The sequence below is a fragment of the Phaethon aethereus genome, assembly GCF_964289735.1.
Source record: "Phaethon aethereus genome assembly, chromosome: 2".
Classification (NCBI taxonomy): Eukaryota; Metazoa; Chordata; class Aves; order Phaethontiformes; family Phaethontidae; genus Phaethon; species Phaethon aethereus.
In genome coordinates, this window is record NC_138582.1 from 23,202,369 (window position 1) to 23,225,782 (window position 23,414).

At 39.2% G+C, this 23,414-nt stretch overlaps 1 protein-coding gene across 18 annotated transcripts in view; it reads right to left on the bottom strand.

Annotated features, from left to right (window-relative positions):
• RIMS2 (regulating synaptic membrane exocytosis 2) overlaps positions 1 to 23,414 on the bottom strand; it is a gene marked incomplete at its 5' end in the record, with an annotated part of 516,464 nt that overhangs the window by 423,264 nt on the left and 69,786 nt on the right. For 7 of the 18 annotated variants that reach the window (XM_082015623.1, XM_082015606.1, XM_082015595.1 and 4 more), the window contains 2 exons: positions 18,569 to 18,655; positions 19,045 to 19,077. The exons of the other annotated variants lie outside the window; for them this stretch is intronic. In XM_082015623.1, the coding sequence (XP_081871749.1) occupies positions 18,569 to 18,655; positions 19,045 to 19,077 (120 nt within the window). The remainder of the gene's footprint in view (positions 1 to 18,568; positions 18,656 to 19,044; positions 19,078 to 23,414) is intronic. 18 annotated transcript variants of the gene reach the window in all.

Below are 23,414 nucleotides of genomic sequence, written 5' to 3' on the forward strand. Positions count from 1 at the left end.
AATATAAGCAGATTCTACTCACATTTGTTTTAGCATAATTGCACTTAGATGAGTAAAACAAGTCTTAGTTCTGCTCTTCATCAACTAATTTTTTTCCTGTGTAATGGTTCTCATGTTCATGCATTCTATTCTTCATATGGTTGAGCAGGACTCAGATTACTATATTGTTATGTGATTATGTAAATTGCTGAGAATTCTCTTTGTTTAAATAACGAGATTTACAGAACTAACCCCTGAGTGGGTTCAGCCCAAGCTCAGATGTTCACTGCAAATCAAACTTGGCAGACTCTGGCAGAAGGAGAACCTTATTCTGTAGTGTTGCTCTCCTTTTGCCTCTTCTCACTGAGGTATCTTAACTGCCATGACCTTTCAAGAAATCTACTATCCTAAATTGAAGACACTGTGGAATATAATTTGGAGAAAAAAAAAATCTATTATGTTTTCTACTGCAGAACATGGCCAATTCCACCTCAAGAAAATAAATACAGATGTCAAAAATCAATTGCCATTCTTATTTTAGGTCTTTTGTATCCAGGATTGACCAGACATTACTATTCAAAGGTGGCACAATATTGATACTGATAAATTTCCAATTCTTCTTCCTGCTAATGTAACTAACCTGTTAAAATAGGATCTTTGTAACAGTAGGTTTCTAGCATTGGAAGTAGGGTCTGTCTTTAAATATGAACACCCGAAAAAGAAAATTTCTCTTTCATCTTTCCCTGGCCTCTAAAGAGTCAAAAGAAAGGCCTCTAGAGTCAAAAGAAAGGCAAAGCATTGGCTAGGGCGTAATAGCCAAAATGTGAACAAATCACCAGAGGAGATAAAGTTGTGATCCTAAGATTATCATGACTCAATGTTACATGTTTAACCAAAGAAAGAATATTTATTTAGTGTACATAGATAATTAATACTGCAATAGTTAAGAAATATACACAATGGAGTCACAAATTCAATCGTAAATGTTTTACGGAATAGTTTCCAACAGGACAGAGAGCATAACATTTTCTTAAGAGATTCAATAGGGATACCATAAAGAGGAGAATGCAGTGCCATCACTACATATGATGAAGCATGGCTGGAATACGTTTGCTACCTTAAATAGACATTTAGTGTTGAAATAGACAACATTCTGCTGTTTCAGAAGTTACCTGTTCATCAGATTTTTGTCATACAAATGTGTTTTTCACCCTATTGGCAAACACTGCACTAGATACAAAAGAAACAATAGAACATGTTTTGCTCTTAGGTACATAATTAAGAGATGGGAGGTCCACAACTCTTCCAAAACTGTTTCCTGACACAGACTGCATCAATGGACAAAGTACACTTGAGATGAGAAGTCTGACTGTGTTCCTGTTGATGGAACCCAAGTTCTCTCTGCTGAATATCCTTGCACTGAATCAAGAACATCGCTTTCCTAAAATAAAACTACCCTTAGCAATCAGTTGTGGAGGCAGGGAATATACAAAAGGATGTAAAGCTTCCTAAAGAATGAGAAAAGGGTGATATGTAGAATGGATAACTGGAGTTACTGACAAGCTTTCAAATTTTAAAATCATTGAATCATGTCTGTGACAGATCAGAATTCCCAATAGGCCAGAATAAAAACTGAAATTTTGTTTCTGAGAGACTGCTTTTTTTTGCTCTGTGACAATCTTCACCGTCTGTTAACGTTATTCATAGATGAGACTTTGTACCCACTAGTACTCATCCTCACCCCAGGCTTCTGATCAACTCACCCTGGCACCATCTGTCTATGTTTATTCTAAGTCCAAGATACTCCAGGAGCCACATCACTAAGAATTTACTTCAACTTTCTCTCTATACAGAACATAATCAGAAAAACACTTTTAGGAAGCAATAAGTGAATTTCCTTCTTCTGTAAAATCAATATTACTTCTACTGTGATCACAGAAAGTCACCCATGAGCACACAGGTAAAAGCAAATGGGAATGATTACATTGAAAAAATTAAAAAATCCATTCATCTGTAAAAAAAAGAGCTGACTGAGGGTTTCATGATATATATGTTCTGAGGACCATTCTCCTTATGAAACATACCTGAGATGTTTTAGATATCTGTTCAGTCATCCTCAAATCTCCAAAACCAGAACTAGAGTGAAGATTACCACCACAAAAAACTGCACCTGGTGATGGAGGACAACTGTCTCCTCCAGTACGTCTTCCCTAGGTAAACACAGCAGAGCCTCACATCCTGTAGTCAGCCTTTCTAAATCAGTCTGATCCTTTCCTGCCTTAAATACTGAGGATAAATAGACATTTCTTTCCTCTAGCCTTGCTGCTGCTCCACACTTCTGAATACTTCATTTTTTTAATCTAATGAATGGACCAAACACTCCAACTATTTCTTATCAAAGGAATAAAACATGACAACAATGAAAAGAATACTTTACTCACTCTCACTCACTCCAAAACATAGAATAAAATCAATCACTACAAACACATCAAAATAAAAGCATATAACTGAGAGAATAAACTCTTTCAAAGACAAACACAACACGGATCCATAGCTATCAATTAACCAGAAATGTTACTGAAAGGAGTTGTGAGTTTGAAAGCATGTAACCAACATTTGAACTTTCAAAAAGGTCTGCAGCTGGGAAGCCTGATTTTATTTCCAGCAAGCCTAATTGTGTTTCCTGACTCCAGGGGACCGGAATTCCCCAGATGCTGATGACTGACAGGTCTGCTTCTGCTTTCTACCTGCAAGTAAGCAAAAATGCCCACTGCTATGTGAAACTTAGCATGAAAACCAACCACTGCTTCCACTGATACCATTAGCAGCTGGAAGTGCTCGATACTTCATAGTAGCATTCAGCACTACCCCCAGCAGGGTCATTTGTAGAAGTTATTTGCACAGGTACAAACTACTCTCAGTACTTGCATTCAATAGCAAATACTAAGACGTAGGGCTGAAACGACACAGGTAGCCTTTGTGAAGCACCAAACACCTTTCAGGACCAAAAAAACTCAAAGGAGTTAAAAGGTATCCACCAGCATCACTAACTGCTTCAGAACTTCCTTCTTGGTTCTGAAATTGGTTACTGATTCATGAACCGGATTTTTTCTTTTTTAGAATATGATCTGACTTTTTGAGGGCAGTTATGCAGTTACGATGTTATAATTGATTCAACGACGATCATTAGATCTCTCCTCTCTCCTGAATATTTATTCAGCATTGTTCATTATGCTCTTTTCATGTCTTAGTATCAATCACATACAATAGAAAGGGCTGCTAGCACTTATTTATTTTAAGAATAATCTCTACCCTTAGTGCAAATTAAAAGTATTTAGAATCTTTTATATCTCAAATTACCAGTCATTAAAACTACCCTTCTGAAAGCCTTTTTTATTACACCAGTCACCACTGATTTAAGAAGTTTGATGTATTTGATAAAGGTAATTAAAAGTCTTTGGTAAAGTCACTCTTATTGTTTCAAGAAATGTTATTTTGACTTCTAAAGAAGCTTTTATACATCTCTGACTTCAAATTCTTGGTCAATTTTCTTCCCAATTCATCCAATATTTTAAAAATGTCACATAGTTATTTTCAGAAACTTTCCAATCACTGGGTAACATCTACAACAAAAGAAATGAAGGTATCTTTTGTTCATGCTTTCTTACTAACAGTTTGGGGGAGGACACAAAACAAAAACAGATAAAAACAGGGATTGCTCTGGGAGAAAGCTACTGCTCTGCAAAAACCAAACAAGTCACCACCTCTACAGGTGGTCTGAGTCCTACCCTTACTCATGTGTGATACTCAATATTTTGGGGTTTAATTCCGCTGGTAAAAGCTATTCTGAGTTTTTCGAGGTAAAATGTTAAGAAGATGAAAGAAGTTGAAGGGAGGTTAGAAAGAGGAATAAATTGATGAGAGGTGCTGAAGGACTGTTTTAATCTACAGCCTCAAGCTCTTAATCTACAGACTCATAGAATTTGGGTTGGAAGGGACCTTTAAAGGTCATTTAGTCCACCACCCCTGCAGTGAGCTGGGACATCTTCAACCAGATCAGGTTGCTCAGAGCCCCGTCCAAACTGACCTGGAATGTTTCCAGGGATGGGGCATCTACCAGTGTTTCACCACCCTCATTGTCAAAAATTTCTTCCTTAGATCTAGTCAAAATCTGCCTTTTTTTAGTTTAAAACCATTACCCCTTGTCCTATTGCTACAGGTCCTGCTAAAAAGTCTGTCCCCATCTATCTTAGAAGCCCCTTTAACCACTGGAATGCTGCAAGAAGGTCTCCCGGGAGCCTTCTCTTCTCCAGGCTGAACAAACCCAACTCTCTCAGACTGTCCTCCTAAGGAGAGGTGTTCCATCCCTCTGATCATTTTGGTGGCCCTCATCTGGACCTCTCCAACAGGTCCTTGTCTTTCCTGTGCTGAGGGCTCCAGAGCTGGACGCAGGACTCCAGGTGGGGTCTCACCAGAGCGGAGTAGAGGGGCAGAATCCCCTCCCTCAACCTGCTGGCCAGGCTGCTTTGGACGCAGCCCAGGATATGCTTGGCCTCCTGGGCTGTGAGCACACATTACCAGCTCATGTCCAGCTTTCCATCCACCAGTACCTCCAAGTCCTTCTCAGCAGGGGTGCTCTCAATCCCTGCATCCTCCAGCCTGTATTGATACACCTGCCTTGCCCCAACCCAGGTGCAAGACCCTGCACTTGGCCTTGTTGAACCCCATGACATTCCCTTGGGGCCATTCCTCAAGCTTGTCCAGGTCCCTCTGGGTGGCATCCCGTCCCTCTTTTGTGTCAACTGCACCACTCAGCTTGGTGTCATCTGCAAACTTGCTGAGGGTGCACTCAATCCCACTGTCTATGTCATTGATGAAGATATTAAAGAGTTCTGGTCCCGATACGGACCCCTGAAGGACACCACTTGTCACCAATCTCCATCTGGATATTGAGACATTGACCACTACCCTCTGGATGAGACCATCTAATTCCTCATCCACCCAACAGTCCACCCATGAAATCCTTATCTCTCCAATACAGAGATAATAGATGTAATAGCAGTTGAGCATATTTACAGGAGTTCAACACAACAGGGAGCTCAAGTCAGCAGTTTTCATCTGAAAACAGAATATGTAATGCCAAAATGAGCCCAATTTAACTGTGCCATAAAAATATTTCCCAAGTGATGAAGATAGACACCCATATCTCTGCAGTTTTGTGTGAGTGCTTCCTGAACATACTCTTTACATTTACAGTGCTACTAGGGTAGCAACATGACTCACAGAAGCATCTTTTTAGGGATGAGATCTTTTTAGGGAAGAGACTTAAGCCACACTCAATTTATATAGTGTGTGTATATATGTATCTATCTCAGTTCCACTGAAGTCACTAACAAGTTCTAATATCCTTTGATTTTGTGATTCTGACTGCTAGGCTTCTTATTTTCCCCTGGAAACCTCAACCAAAAAGAACACTAACTAATAAGTATGTATTTTGACACATTTTTAAACCAGATAATACAGACAACGCTGTAATGTGTTGAGCTGTTCTTCAAATCCACTAGTATCAACTGAAGTTTAAAATGTTTAGAACGTCACAAAAGTGCCAAATACCTCACTAAGGCAAATCTTGTGGGCTGAAGACATCTAAAAAAATATGTTGGAAATAGTATGGATGTATTGCTTTCAAAAGTTCATGAACATCAACGTCCCTGATGATAGAAGTGAGAGCCACCAGAATACCTGAAAGACATCAATCTTGTGTAATTAGTGTTTTAGACAGTTAAACATTATGATGCCATGTTCACATAGATGCATCATAGAAAATACTGACAAATAGTAACTGATTTCCATGGAGAAGAAAACTGTAATAGGGTGGACAAACTCAGAGAGCCAAAAGAAAATACACTGGGAGATAAAACTTGCCAAAGAGAGATGGACACAGAAATCTTTGAACTAGGAAAAAGGACGTCCTGAGTTTGAAAAAGATGGTCTATGAAAATGTTGTTTCTAATCAGAGCCCAAAAACACTTCAGTTAGTGATGACAACTGCATGCTACAAATCTCAATTCTCCACACACTGCAGGGGTCTTATTTGCATGTTAACTCTACAGTACAGAAAGCTGTGCACACTGACTATTTCTGTCAGAGGTCAGCATATAAGGAAACAATAAACAACCACTTCAGCTTTCAGAGTCACAAATAAAACAAACATACAACTTCATATTCTCTTGCTGACTTCAGATCCTTCCTCTTATATGGCGATATTTATTTACAAGGACATTTAAAGACACTTTTTTCATACACTCAAAAAATTAAAAAGCTTTGTTAATTGTGTTCTAATTTGCAAGAGGAAAAAAAAACCCAAACCAAACACATTTCCTTATAGGGATTTGGGATATTTGTTACCTCATTAATTATTTAATGATATGGTTATATTATCTCATTACCATCAGATAATGGTCTGATTTAAGTTGTTATTGAAAGTACTACTACCATTACTAGCTGGCCTTCAGATTGTAGCAGGGTCAAAAGTCAATAACAGAATCACAGAATCACTAGGTTGGAAAGGACCTTCAAGATCATCAAGTCCAACCATTAATCCAGTGCCACCATGATCCCTAAACCATGTCCTGAAGCGCCACATCCACACGTTTTTTTTAACATTTCCAGAGATGGCGACTCCACCACCTCCCTGGGCAGCCTGTTCCAATGCTTGACCACCCTCTCGGTGAAGAAATTTTTCCTAATACCCAATCTAAACCTCCCCTGGCGCAACTTGAGGCCATCTCCTCTCATCCTATCGCTGGTTACTTGGGAGAAGAGACCAACACCCAGCTCACCACAACCCCCTTTCAGGTAGTTGTAGAGAGCGATAAGGTCTCCCCTCAGCCTCCTCTTCTCCAGACTGAACAACCCCAGTTCCCTCAGCCACTCCTCATAAGACTTGTGCTCCAGACCCCTCACCAGCTTCGTTGTCCTCCTCTGGACACGCTCCAGCACCTCAACATCCTTCTTGTAGTGAGGGGCCCAAAACTGAACACAGGATTCAAGGTGCGGCCTCACCAGTGTCGAGTACAGGGGCACGGTCACTTCCCTACTCCTGCTGGCCACACTATTGCTGATACAGGCCAGGACGCTGTTGGCCTTCTTGGCCACCTGGGCACACTGCTGGCTCATGTTCAGCCGGCTGTCAATCAGCAACCCCAGGTCCTTTTCTGCTGGGCAGCTCTCCAGCCACTCCTCCCCAAGCCTGTAGCGCTGCATGGGGTTGTTGTGGCCGAAGCGCAGGACCCTGCACTTGGCCTTATTAAACCTTATACAGTTGGCCTCTGCCCATCGATCCAGCCTGTCCAGATCCCCCTGCAGAGCCCTCCTGCCCTCCAGCAGATCAACACTCCCACCCAGCTTGGTGTCATCTGCAAACTTACTGAGGGAGCACTCGATCCCCTCATCCCAATCATCAATAAAGATATTAAACAAGACTGGCCCCAGAACCGAGCCCTGGGGAACACCACTTGTGACCGGCCGCCAGCCGGATTTAACGCCGTTCACCACAACTCTCTGGGCTCGGCCATCCAGGCAGTTCTTTACCCAGCGAAGAGTAAACCCGTCTAAGCCACGAGCCGCCAGTTTCTCCAGGAGAATGCTGTGGAAGACGCTGTCAAAAGCTTTACTAAAGTCCAGGTAGACAACATCCACAGCCTTTCCCTCATCCACTAGGCAGGTCACCTGGTCATAGAAGGAGATCAGGTTGGTCAAGCAGGACCTGCCTTTCATGAACCCATGCTGGCTGGGGCTGATCGTTTGGTTGTCCTGCACATGCCCTGTGAGCACACTCAAGACCAACCGCTCCATGATCTTCCCCGGTACAGAGGTCAGGCTGACGGGCCTGTAGTTCCCAGGATCCTCCTTCCGGCCTTTCTTCTAGACGGGCATCACATTGGCAAGCCTCCAGTCTTCTGGGACCTCCCCTGTTAACCAGGACTGCTGATAAATGATGGAGAGTGGCTTGGCAAGCTCCTCCGCCAGCTCTCTCGGTACTCTCGGGTGGATCCCATCAGGCCCCATAGACTTGTGGGTGTCCAGGTGGTTTAACATGTCCTTAACTGCTTCCTCCTGGATTATGGGTGGGTTATTGTTCTCTCCACCCCCATCTTCCAGTTCAGGGGGCTGAATACCCTGTGGATACCTGGACTGGCTATTAAAGACTGAGGCAAAGAAGGCATTAAGTACCTCAACCTTGTCCTCGTCCTTGGAGACAATGTTCCCCGCCATATCCAGTAAGGGATGGAGATTCTCCTTGCCTCTCTTTTTGTTGTTAATATATTTGTAGGAGCATTTTTTATTATCCTGTGCAACTGTGGCCAGACTGAGCTCTAACTGGGCTTTTGCCTTTCTAATTTTGTCCCTGCTTGACCTAACGAGACCCTTGTACTCTTCGTGACTTGCCTGCCCCTTCTTCCAGAGGTGATAAACTCTTCTCTTTTCCCTGAGTCCCAGCAAAATCTCCCTGTTCAGCCAGGCCAGTCGTCTTCCCCGCCAGCTCATCTTACGGCACATGGGGACCGTTTGCTCCTGCGCCTTTAAGATTTCCTTCTTGAAGGCTGTCCAGCCTTCCTGGACCCCTTTGTCCTTCAGGACTGTCTCCCAAGGGACTATCTCAACCAGCGACCAGAACAGGCCAAAGTCTGCCCTCCAGAAGTCCACGGTAGCAGTTTTGCTGACCCCTCTCCTTACTTCGCTCACAACTGAGAATTCTATCATGTTTTGGTCGCTAAGCCCAAGACGGTCTCCGACCACCACATCTCTCACCAGTCCTTCTCTGTTTGTAAACAGCAGGTCCAGCAAGGCACCTTCCCTGGTGGGGCTCACTCACCAGCTGTGTCAGGAAGTTATCCTCCACCACTCCAGAAAACTCCCAGACTGCTTCCTCTCTGCCGTGTTATACTTCCAGCAGATGTCCGGTAGATTGAAGTCCCCCACAAGAACAAGGGCCAGCGAATGCGAGACTTCTGCTAGTCGCTTATAGAATGTCTCATGTGTCTCTTCGTCCTGGCTGGGTGGTCTGTAACAGACTCCCAGCAAGATATCTGCCTCACTGGCCTTCCCCCTCATCCTTACCCATAAGCACTCTACTTGGTCTTCACAATCTTTGATTTCTATGCAATCAAAATACTCCCTACCATACAGAGCCACCCCACCACCTCTCCTTCCCTGCCTATCCCTTCGGAAGAGCTTATAGCCAACCATTGCAGCACTCCAGTCATGAGAAGCATTCCACCATGTTTCTGTGATGGCAACTACATCATAGCTGTCCCGCTGCACAATGGCTTCCAGCTCCTCCTGTTTGGTGCCCATGCTGCGTGCATTGGTGTAGTAACACTTCCAATTCTCTCCCCCATCACACCCAGGCGGAGTGAGCAAGCAACTGTGTGGTGCTTAGTCACCAGCTGGGGTTAAGCCATGACACCGAATCATATCATTACACCTTCAGATCATACACCAAGCACAGTCTGGCTGTAACATATGGTTTTCTCCTTGAGGATTCAGACTAGGATCTGTCTGTGCAGGAATGCTGTAGAACTGCTGAACTCCAAAGCTTCCCTTCAGTTTCAAACACCTTAACTGTATTTCCGTATGATAAAGTACTACGCCTATATTCCCAATGGGAATACTGAATCTCAAGAAAAATTTACTAGAGGGCAAAGAATGATTTAAAGCAAGTGATTTAGATAATATAAAGCCCATGGAAATTCAGACTTTGGTGTTTGTTATGTTCACAGTGAGAATCATGAACCTGGCCGCTATTCATCAGCGTGATACCACTCCTGTATTCTTTATTTTCTAGCCAGGTATCCGATGACAAATGCTCCCCACTTGAAGAGAAAGACAAAAGTAGCAAAAAGATCACAATAGTTTGTATCAACCTGCAAACAGAATATAAGAACCAGAAGGTATTCTTCTGTTCTTTTGCTTCGTCTCTGCCAAGTTATCTCCATGAATTTAACTAAGACATTATTTTAACAAAATAGAAGCTCTGTAAGAAAGCTAAGAATATGTTTCTTATGCCATATTTCATTGGTTAAAAAAAAAAGTTATTAAAAGTTACTTTTGCAACCTTGGGTTTTCCTCAAAACTGACATTAACAAAAAAGATATACATCATGAACGGTTAAAAATTGAGACATAATCCATGGAAAATATACATAGCAGCAGCTATAGGTGCACTGAATAGTCACTTCTAAATAAAAAACCAGACATGTCTACTGTGAAATCTGTATTTTCAACAATTAATAATTACCTTCATTTCCATATATGCTCTACCCTGAAAATTAGTCTGCCTTGTGTAAAAATTTAAGATTTTTTTAATATTTCCAGCAAGATTTAGTCAGATTGCCTCAGCAAAAACAGCCACTCCTTTACCCACTTAGTTGCCCACAGATACAAAAAAGGAAATAAAGGAGCAGATATCTGTAATGGACTGATAATTGCATGGGAAAGTAGAACCATGTTAGAGGAGGGAAACAAAAATGTAAGTAATGGATATTCACACCCTTCAGACATAGCAGAATGAGGGAAGTTGCTCACTTAGTACCAGAGATAGGATAGGAACTACACTGAATAGCCATGTTGTTACACATGTAAATGATCATTTGCAGTTTAAAGTGATCACAAACAATAGCGAAAGCAAGGCTCAAATTTTATTTGTCAAGTCAAAAACATCTTGTTCCATTTTTTTAATAATTTCTGATAAAAACAGAAGTCTTGGAACTATTACTATTGCAAGTAAAATAAAGTTCATATCACTTTTACTCACAAAATATAGTTTGCCCTGTAATTTTAAGGAGAAAGGCTTTAAATTATTAAGGATAATGCATAGCCAGTAGAGTGCAGCAGCTGTGACATGATCCTCTCTAGAAGTTTTGACTTTCTTAAGACGTGATAAACATCATACAAATTGGACTTGCCATATGACCTTTATCATCAGTTCTTCACAGAATGAAATGCACAATACTTGTTTGGAAAAAAAAAATTAAAACATCCATGATGGTTATGGTCAATGCCAAAATGAGTGGATAGCCTCTGTGTCTTGCAAGAACCCCTTTTGCCACTGTCATGAAGGCAGGTTCCATTGGAGACTGAGGTCACTGATTCAGCTGCATGGCTAACGTGCTTTCCTCTAATTATAGCAAGAATACCATTTCTGTCTTGTTTAAGTTACGCTTAAGCCAGCATTTTCTAAATCTATTTGCTTATCTCATTCAGACAATCTGTCATCCCTCTAGGGGTACTGTCCATTTCTTTTGGAAAGCAGGTCAAAGCAGGATGTTGTCAGCATATTAGCAGCAGCACAGCCCATGACATCCACAAACTCTGAGAAACTTCAAAAATTATAACAGAGAGAAAATACTCTCACACAAAGCTTTTAGGAGCTACTTTAATTATATTACAACATATTGAAGTCTGTATTGCCTAGATAGCAATGGGTTTATTTACACCTGTAAGTATATACACATGGAAACATTCTGTTCTTCAGTCATACCAATTTTTTTTCTTATTATTCCACTGCATAACACAAAATATCTAGAGATCTTAGTATACTAAATAGTCAACATATAGCTCCATTTCAGCCCTAGCTCATACATAAGTGGAATTATTTTCCTTTACTACCATTTTAACCAGTATCTTATTTGAGTAAAGTATATGGATTATCCCAGTTTGGAGGACTTTTTTCACCTTTTCCTTGCCCATAATGTTAACTGCTGGCCAACTAAGTATTTTTGATCGTGTCTCTTTCTACTTGCCAGTTTGTTTTTTTAACACCAGATCCTCAAGGAATTCCTCGTTATACCACACTACTCGATTTTTGTTTAAAGATTACTTTTTTCTTTCACAAATAGACATTTTCTTAATAGGGTCCTCATATTGTCCCTCGGTATTTTTAAATTCCTCATTAATAAGATTTCTTAATTTATCAAAAATGTGAAATCTATTACCTTTGAACTACCACATTCTGTGGCTTCATCTGCAGAATTACAAACCTGTGTATATTTTAGGATTAAAACAGACCAATTGGCTTCCAAGTTAAATATAGAAATATATTTCTTACGATCACTATACTTACCTGTCCCCAACAGGTTTATCTTTGCCTTCTGATAAAACTGACATCCACCATATTCATGGCTACTGTCTTAGCCTCACTAACATTGTGAATAATCCAACCAACACAAATAAATCTTTCTTGTATTAAATACTGTGCGGAAAAAACTCGAGGGCATCTTTACAAGTCAGGCAACCATAATCTTATGCAGAAAATGATAAATTTAATAGTCTCATAACAGTAAGAGTCATTTTCAATCTTCATTTCCCTATAATGACAAATAACTTGCAGAAAAACATAAAAATATCTATTTATTAACAAGCCATTTTTAGCAGAAAAAAATCCCCCATGTTGCGCTAAGCAATCTACATTTTTTATCTCCCCCGGAATTAGTTTAGTGAATGTGTAAAAAGGCAATTAAATATTTTAATATGTTTATTTTGAAATCTTTTAGGTACAAAAGGCATTATGCTTAATGGCTTTTGATGCTGACTGTATTTTGTGTACTGTTTATTAATAGTGTCCTCATAATTATCAAAGCAAGAAGAAAGGCTCAATTCCTGCAGCCAAAGTCAATGATAGTCCTCTTACAGGTCTTAGCAAGCAACCAAACCAACTAGAGACTCACTTCCAGCCTGAAAATAAAAAAAATTAGTCATAGAAAAAGGGAAAAAACACACCATCTTTTCAGTATTTGGATATCCTTAAGCAGCAAACATTAGAAACTTTGTTTCCTAAGCCACTGTATAAAATCGTGGAGTTCTCATAACTTGAATACTGTGAGTGATGCTGGTCACCCTTAACTCGACAAGATCTAATAGAATTTTTAAATGGAGACAAGGCAACAAGGACAATCAGAAGCACAGAGTGCCTTTCATAGAAGGAGAAACTCTGACTCTTCAGCTTAAAAGGATGAATGTATGGAATATAAAAGACTGTATGGAATATAATAGAAATGTGTAAAGGTTATGCATAGTATAGACAAAGTACCTAAGGAATTACATACACAAGACTAGGACTCCTCAATTAAATTAATAGGCAGCAGGTTTAAAGCAAACAAAGGGTAACAACTCTTCTACACATCATATACTTAAATTGTAGAATTAATTTTCACCAAGTTCTGAAGCCAAAAATATAAATAGGTTTAAAATGGGACTGAAAATACTTATGGCAGATAGATTCCTAATGGCCATGAAATAAATATAGCAATATGCAAGCAGCCTTTGTCTTAGGAAGCTACTAAAATACCTTGAAGTCAAGTGTCTTTATCAGAATTAGCCTATGCATGCCCTCCTCCTTATGTGCATTCTTAAATATTCATTGCCGGGCACTGTTAGACTAGATGAATTTTTAGTGCCTCCTAGCATGGGAATTCCTTTATTTTAATTGGAGCTTAATACCATTACATAATGATCCAAGATTCATACAAAACAAAAATATAAACTCCAGGTCAAACCCTTAGGCACAAAGACCACCACCAAATCCTAATGAGGAACAATCTGAATATATCTTTACAAAATATATGTCATAAGGAGCTGAAGAAACAAAAATTGACAGGCTAATTGCTGAGCATCAAAAGCAGTTGCTTCAGGGGGCAGCTAAGAATTTCTACTCTGTAAGGATGACAACATGGAAATACCTTGAGCACTCATGATGAAGCACACATGAGCTGGTAATAAAAGTATTCTTCATCAAGGAAGGTCAGATATACAAGACCACTCTCAATAATCTTTGAATGATCATGGCAATTGGGAGAGGTGCCTGATGACTGGAGGAAAGCAGATGTCACTCCTACCTTCAAGAAAGGTCAGGAGGACCCAGGGAACCACAGGTCTGGTCAGCCTCACATCAAGTCCTGGGAAGTCAATGGTACAACTAATTCTGGGAACTGTTTCCAGGCACATGAAGGACAAAAAGGTGATCAGGAGTAGTCAGCATGCATTCACCAAGGGGAAGTCATGCTTGACCAACCTGATAACCTTCTACAATGAAATGACTGGAAGAGGGGAGTGCAGTGAATATTGTCTGCCTTGTCTCCTGTAAGGTTTTCATACCGTCTTTCATAAGATCCTTAGAGAGAAACTGATGAAGTACAGGCTGGATGAGTAGATAGTGAAATGGATTGAAAACTGTCTGAATGGCTGGGCCCAGAAAGTGGTGATAAGTGGCACAAAGTCTGGTTGGAGTCCAGTAACTAGTGGTGTACCCCAGGGATCAATACTGGGTCCAGTCCTGTTCAGCATCTTCATTAATGGTCTGGATGATGGGGCAGTATGTACCCTCAGCAAGCCTGCAGATTACACCAAACTGGGAGGAGTGGCTGATACTCCAAAAGGTTGTGCTGCCGCTGCAGAGGGACCTCAACAGGCTGGAGAAATGGGCTGACAGGAATCTCATGAAGTTCAACAAGGGGAAGTGCAAAGTTACCTGGGGAGGAACAACCCCATGCACCAGCATATGCTGGGGGCTGCCCAGCTGGAAAGCAGTTTGACAGAAAAGGACCTGTGGATCCTGGTAGTTGAACAGGAGCCAGCAAGGTGCTCTTGCAACAAGGAACGGGAATGGTATCTGGGATGCATTAGGAGGAGCATTGCCAGCAGGCTGAGGGAGGTGATCCTTCCCCTCTATTCAGCACTGGTGAGACCACATCTGGAGTTCTGTGTCTAGTTCTGGTCTTCCCAGTTCAAGAGAGACATGGACATAATGCAGAGAGTCCAGCAAAAGGCCACAAAGATGATTACGGGACTAGAGCAACTCTCATATGAGGACAGGCTGAGAGAGCTAGGACTTTTTAGCCTAGAGAAGAAAAATTTCAGGGGGGGAATCTTATCAATATATACAGATACCTGAAGGAATGGTGCTAACGGACAGAGCCAGGCTCTTTCCAGTGATGCCCAGTGACAGCACCAGAGGCAATGGGCACACACTGAAACACAGGAGGTTGCATCTTGTGAAATATGTTCATCTGATTCGTGTGATGAAGTGTAATCTTCTGTACTTTTATGGATTTCTCCTGCACCATAAAAAGGGGTATTTTACAGGAGAAAGTTAAACTACTTTGCTGGTATATCAGCTCAAACCAATTTGACCACTGACCGCATAGCATTGTGTAAAGAGAAACTTGTAAAGTGCATGCATAAAGTTTGGGGTCATCCTGGGGGCACGCCGAGGAAGATTCGAGAAGACTCTAGAAGGAGAAGAGGGCATGCGCCAAAGAAGACACGCCTATTCATGAATATGTATTGGCAGACAGGATATAAACCAAGAACAGGAACTGTACCGTGTGCGTCTTGGTGGAGCGGAGACTCCCGGCACACCCAGCGCTGTTTGCTTGCCTCTATTCGCTTAATAAATTGTAAACTTAAATTGGAATCCTGTTTGGGACTAAATCATTTATCACAATCTGAACATCAGGAAACACTTTTCACTGTAGGGGGGACCGAGCACTAGCACATGTATCTCTAGTCCAGAGTGGTTCTAGAGTCTCAGTCCCTGGAAATATTCAAAAACCATCTGGACAACTAGCTCTAGGTGACCCGGCTTGAGCAGGAGGGGTTGGACATGATGACTTCCAGAGGTCCATTCCAACCTCAACCATTCTGTGATTCTGTGGTTCATGTCCAAAGGTGTCAGACTAACCCTGCTTCTGCCCATAGGGACAGGGCAATCTTCATTGAACCATTCTTCAAAAATACTTTCACCAGAGTAAAACTGAAATATGTAACATGATACTTTATGTTTTCAACCACTATGATTCCTCTTCTGTCTTCTCCCAATACTTTTTATCATCCACAGATTAGTTGTAAATAAGTTTTTTCATCAGCAAAGTTGGACAGACAGATGTATCTTGAACTCCATTACAGACTCAGATACTGACAGTGATTTCAAGTCGAAGAAGCCCCGATAAGTATAGATCGTGGTAAAAATTTCTTCAAACATACAGAGTTCCACACTGCTCCCCAGCATCCCACAATGTTCCCAAGTACAACAGTTCTCTGCAAGCCATTAAAGTCAGAAAAATAAATAAAATAAAGAAGTTGCACCATTAATATTTCTGTTCTATTTTCTCCATGAAAGTTTAAAAAAATTCACAAAAATAAATCATGTTCATTAATAAATTAATGAAATTATCATAAATAAACAGTGCTGGAAGATACTTTAAAAAGTCACTTAGTCTATTCTCTTGTGCCTGTGCAGGACCAGTTACGCTTGTGTCTCCGCTAGCAGATATTTGCCAAGCCAACCCTTAAGATGTTCAGTGTCACAGCTTCCACATAAGCTCTAGGCAAACTATGCAAGCATTTTAAGTTTTCTTTCTGTTAAAAATTTTTCCCTACCAAGCTGAATCCTCCCTGATACAACCTAAGTTTACTCCTTTCTGCTTCACCACTAGAGACATGGAGAAGATATTATTTCCTTCCATTTTTCAGCAACTTTCTGCATAATTAAAGATTTGTCCATCTCGTCCATCCCCTGGGATTTTCTCTTCAGGAGGCTAAAACACCTCATATGCTTCAATCTTTCCTTATACATGCCATGTTTCTTAGACATCTGATTATTCATTCTTATTACTCTCCAGTGAATTCCAACTGCTGCACATCATTTTTGAAGGATGGTGTCCAAAAAAGGGCATGCTATTCCAGATGAGACCTTACCAAAGCTTAGCAGTCTGAAAACTTCTTCACAGCATGTCCAGGATGACGTCTATACGTTCCAGTAAGATATTTATCTCTTTCACCATATTGGCTCCTGCTCAACTTACATACTATTATGGCTCCCAGGTCCTCTGCCAAAGATCTTCTACCTACACCATCTTTCCTCTATTCTATGTCAACCACACAAACTATCCCTACATAACTACAGCACCTTGCATTTATCCTTTTGAATGGCATTATAACATCATAACCATAGCTTGGATTTTTCAGGATAATTTTGGAATATAATTCTTTTATTAGATGTTACACTTGTCCCAGCATTGTGCTATCTGTAAATACAATGAGTATACAATTTAATTCATTTCTTAATTATTTAATAAAAACACTGAACAAAGCTGGTTCCCAAAGAGATCACTGTTCAGAAAAATCCTTCCATAATAACAGTAACCATTCGTAATTTTTGGCAACTATAACTCAGCTGTTTATACTGTGTATTTAGTATTTCAGTTTCTTCAAAGCCATATGCTTCATATGTACAACATTGGTAAGCAGAACAAACTTTGTTGCATTAAGGAAACTGGGAATACAAAGGAGGTACTGAGCTGTTGTGGACAAAATGTAATATTGCCAGCATCTAACGGTAACCAATAAAGAAAAATTCCACTATTAATATTATAGGCAATTTTATAAGAACTTTAGCGAGGATATCAGAAACAGAGCTCAGAATAAGGCATGGCTTTACAGAATATCAATCTTCTGGCTTATTTCTCTGTTTATTTTTGTGAAAATTTGTCACTGTGTATTTTCAAAAAATAATCCACAGCTTTCATGGCCTGCAAGTATGAAAGTCCACTTAAATATACATATTTAAACTAAAACTGATTCTGCCTGGAAAATAATTAACAACAAATAATATGCATGTTTTAAACCAGTTATGCACAAGTTCAAAAGATAACATTTATTTCATCATGTGAACTTACAAGGCATTCCTGTTTAGAAGAAAGAAGAGATAGCAACTTAACTGTTTAAAGCTTAAATAATATCAGAAGTCACAATTTAAGAATTTTAAAATTTGAAATAATAAATATATTTTAGTTTCTCATTACAGAAAGAATATTTTCAGCTCCATGCTTTACATTCTACGCTAAGACTGAATGTCCTAGCTTTGCCAGTTTCTGTTAAATCTTAAAACTTTCAGATAGCAAGTCAAATAAAATTTTTCATATGGCTTTCATACTGGCTTAGCACTGTAAAAAGGTCCATGGGTGAAATACTGGCCCCATCAAAGTCAAAAATCCCTCAGCTTTGACAGAAACAAGATTTCACCTATATCTGCTAAAGTTTTGAAACTTTACAGATATTTTAGAAGCATGAAAAAATGAAATGACATTTTCCTGGTCCTTAAAAAGCTCTTCATACATATTATGTAGATATGTATAGCATTCTATGCATAACCAATATCACAAATACCATGCATGTGCATAGACATACTATACATAATACTACATGTCTCACTATTCCAGATCCTCATGCACAGAAAACTCATCACTTCACTGGGAGTTTCATGTATGGAGCATTTGCAGAAAAAGGCAAATGGAGCAGTAGTAACTCCTCAGATTGTATTCTAATGTAATCACTTCAGTTACTGATAAGGAGAGTACAACCTGATTTTCAGTTTTCCCTTTACAAATGAGGGGTCAGAAAGTAAATTATGTCAGCTTGTAAAATGCCCTTAGCAGGATGTCTAAATGGGCAATTATTTTAAACATACTCTCCAGTATGTTTTAATGCTATACAGACATTACTTAGTCTACAGAGAGCAGCTTACTTACGTCTGGGGCTCCTTTTCATTTTGCTGTTTTTGCTGTGGTTGAAGAACGTTATTTACCAGCTCAGTGATCCCACTAAAGGGAAACCACCTGTTTAAATAAGCAAATAATGTGACTGAATAACCAATAAAACCACACTAGTTTGAATGTTTTCTTATCCAATGTTAATAGAAATATACAGGCAGAAAAGCTAGAGCCAATGGGAATGTTAGCTGCAATACTAAGTCAGCCACTAAGGATGTAAGGGAAATAAAGTTTTACAGTTCACAAGCAGGCAGCAAGAACCTACATCCAGCTAACGTGTGGATGATGTAAGAAGCTGCAGGCAGCTCTCTTACAAGCCGGTCAGGAAGCAGATGACAAACTACCTGCAGCCTATCAGGTATTAGTGAAAGCTAATACCATCAGAGGTGCAGAAAGCAGAACATGGCAAAGGTAGTAAAGTCAAGCCTACTGCATTTTTAGGATATTTTACTTACTGTGTCAGCTGTGGTTTTTGCTCTTCTTTGCCCCTAAAAAGATAAGTTTGCACAACTGAGTGCAACATGTTGTAAAACAACTACCCTGAAGTTCTATAAACTGTATCGTATGGGCAGGAGAAAGTTCTTACTTTAAGTTAAAAGGAATTCATATAATACTTGTTGTGTATCTATATGAAGTTGTATTCTGTGCTTATTTACATTTAGAATTAAAAATGGGGAATGCCAATTATCTAAAGCTTTTCTATACAAAATGAAATCAATCAGTTCTGTAACTGGCTTCCAATTCTTTGGACAGAATATCATGCTAAAATATTTCGAGCAATACATTCAGCTATAAATGCAAGGATGGTGCTTTATGTTAACTATAATCGGATTTTTTTATTTTTATTTACAACCAAATTACCTATCATAATTCAAAGTGAATTTATAACATGTAACATGCCATTTAAAATGCAATATCCTGAATTAATAGATTAATGGAAAATCTGCACTATATTTATTAAAATACAGTGATGACAGGGTCTACAGACAATGTAACTCTAAAAACTAAGGAAGGAAAGATAAGGAATTTTACTCTGAGTAAAATTTACTAGGACTTGCTTAAAAAATTATTAGATAATATATACACTATGTCTGTATAGTACTGATTAATATTTGTCTATTGTCTTTATGAAAATATTCTATCGGAAATAAATGCTTTAATTTGAGTGAGCAAGCCGATGTTCCATGCAATTCCTCTCCACTGAACCCAAGAATGGAGACTTATAGTCACAGGAATATTTACATCCTCTAATTGCAGATATGTGCCTTAAATATCAAGTTAGGATCTAGTTTCCCTCTATGTTCAAAAAAACCAAAAATGTTCCTAAATAGATACTCTGAATGTCTCTATTGAGAATATTCTCTTACCTAACTAGACAGGGAGTGCAGGGTCCCAATTTAAGCAGATGCTTAATGTTGGACAGATAAATAAAGCTCACCAAAATAGATCCACATCTCCTCCTCCACACGATAACACAGTGAATACCTCTATAAACAGGATTCAGTGACTACACAAGAACTAAGTGGACACTAAAACTCACTAAAATTTTTCCAAAATTGACTACAGAAAGAGAAAACTGAACATGCAGCATGGTTTTGCCTCTTCAGCACTTCAGAAATTAATATACAAAGAAAATTTCCAATACCAAAAAAAAGAAAAAAAGGCAGATATACTCCAATGTTAAGAAATATGAAAATAAAAATTTCTCATGCAGTCGCAATTCCACTCTACCATGCATCTTAATCATATTACCTTTAACCAAGAAATTCCATACTTGTTTTTCAACACAGGAAATTCAAAAGGGGAGGGTTGGGAGAGACAGGGAATCGAAGCATATCCATACTTTTTTCACTAGGCAGCTTAGGACATTTAAATTCAGATCTCCCAACATTAAGAGCCTAAAAGTTTTGAGAAGGAAACACTCTCAGACAATGATTCAGAGCTCCTAAATCACACGCCTAGAGCTAGAGAGTATAACTATCACCTCCTTAGCAACTGGACAAAGAAAACTGAATATGCAGCTAATCCGTGGTTCCTCATATTCCTCTCTGTACATGACTCCCAAACATATTTACTGGACACTATTACTTTGTTGTGAATTTTTCTATTGAACTAAACAATGAAATTCTGAGTGCTTGACATAATCAGATTACAATCAACATCTTTCTTTTGGATAGTTACCACAGTCATGTTTTTTTCACATGTGGAACTGAAATCAAAATTGCAATAGGGCACACTAATTCTAAGTGTGCCATTTGAAATCTTTGGTATGTTTTTTTCAAGAGGATCTAGCATCTTAACATAAAAGTATATATTTGGTGACTTCAATTGCAGCTGCAAACCCTTGGTATTTTTGAAAATCTTACAATCAGATTTTTAGTTTAGCACCATTAAAAAAAAAACATAGCCCACTACAAGACACTTTGAAAACCTGCATCTAAAATTATTTTCCCAGCAGTTTATAGGAATGCTGTGTTCTAAGTTGAGATATAATTTGACACCACAATTCAAAATATAACTCCTGTGAAATAATCTTTTTTCCTCCTATAATTCTGTGTCTCATCCACTATACACTTTCCAACACAGCAGTTATGTGAGGACAACAGCTTCCATTATTATATAACTGTGACGCATTCCTTGAGCACTCTCCATACATCCTTCAGTCCCTGGATTAGGAAATTATTTTCCTTGACTTTATAACAACCATGGAGGGCAAGCTACCATTTGAAAAGACATTATGAAAAAATCTACTGAAAAAAATAGATTCTACCATATGAAATTAAACTAATATTGAAGCTGTGGATCAACAGGCCTGGACTCTCCAGGTGTACAGGACAGATATTTATCTTCCAAGGTCAGGGAATAGATAGAGATTCTGGATCTAAATCAGCAAACCACAGGTTGAATGCCTGCTACTCTCCTTACTTTGGAAAAGGAAGACTCCTCAATCAGATGACATTAGGAGTAGAAGTTGTAGTAACTGACAGAAATAATGACATATTAGCTGAAAAACATAGAATGCATTTTTAATTCAATTATGGTTTAAATAGCTTTTTCTAGACAAAACAGGACTGTAGACACTCCAGATTCTTAAATCCTGTCTACACACAGACATACGGTTGTATTTCCTTTGGTTACAAGAACTGCTTTGTGTTTTAATAGGTCATGTACTCCCACATATATGCATTGCTTTCTCCCTTCCTTTCAAAAATCAGCAACTAATAATTTCTTCAAAGGATTGGATTGACAGGTCAAAAAAACCCTAAACCTCAATTTACTCAATGGACTAACTGAAAAACCCCAAGAAGTATGACTGCATTCTGCTTCTTCCAGACTACCTTCCTACATCTTTTCAATCTTATCCTCTATAAACCCTGAAGAATGATGCCAGTTCTAGTTATTCACTAGAAACAATTTCCAATCAATACTTGTTTACTAAAACCACCAACAGGCTGCAGATAGTGTGTCTGATCAAAAGCGACTGGGACAATGCATTCTAACAGTGCAGAATGTTAAATACTTAACCACCTATTTTCAATTTTTGTTATTCCTGTCATTACAGGAGTTCACTTGACACTTTCCACAAGCACCAAATTAATTCTAAAATGTTAAAAGAGTCTGAAGCCTTTATCACAATTTATTTGCACAGATCATAACTCCATATACTGCTTCACTTGAAAACAAGCCAGGATTTTTCTACTTGTCAACAATAAAGAATTTTTGCACCTTGTACTTTGTCATCAGGAAACATTCAAGCACTTTGCCCTTTGAAACATTCATAGTACCATTCCTCTTGTGTTCCTCTGCAAGTGCCAGATCCCTTTGATCTTTTCCAGGACCTAATATCATTAGGTTAGATCTCAAGTCTCAGTGAACACTTTTTGGTGTTAGATCCTCCTTGTGTACTAAAAATTTCCTCAAAGATTATGGCTAGTCCCACTGGCACAGAGAATGAATAGGAGGACATAACAGAAAGGAGAGGGAAAAGAATAAGAAAAACAAAAGCAGGAGAAAAGGTAGTAAAAATATTAATATAAAAATCTTGTTAGGCCTTTAAACCCTTAATCCTTTTCTATTCTTCACTCTACTACCACCAGGAAAAGCTCTCCTCTAAAATCTCTATGCCAAAACCATAAGCTATTCTTCCCCAAAGATGTATTAGTCACAGGTAAACCAACAAGCACTCTGTTACCAGATCTATTCTCTACTTTTACATACTTGGGTACATAGCCACAAAAATGTGTAGGCAGAATTCAGGTGCCTAAATCCATGAAAATGACCTGTAAAATACACTCTACACTTCCTAGGTATCTGAAATGAAACAAGTATCTAGTTCTTCTTCAGTGGGGAAATCCAGATTTCAGAATCAGCTGTCCTTGGCAGAGATAAACATCCTAATAGCTACATCAAACTCTACAAGCACAAGGAGATTTGATCTGCAGGAATAGACTGCGTGTACTTAATGTCTCCTAGAACACAAAGTTGAGCATAAAGCATATAACACACTACCTCACTGTCATTTAAAATGTTACAGTAGTTACAGTCCTTTGCTCAGTAGCTTTCTATGCTCTCCTTAGTCTGAGAGGATTGAAAGCATACCCCTTATCTCCCTACCACCTTAGTGAGGTGGTTAGAAGAGGCTAGACTCAGATGGAAGTTTTTCCTAGCCCTTTTGTGGAAGCTAAGAGGGTTGGAAATGCAAATCAATCTTCTGCTTGAGATTCTGATTTCCCTCATCCATGAATAAAAACAACTAAAATTTTATTTGCTATTACAATTAATGCCAATTTAATGAAGTTGTTGATGCTTCTACAGAAGCTATTTT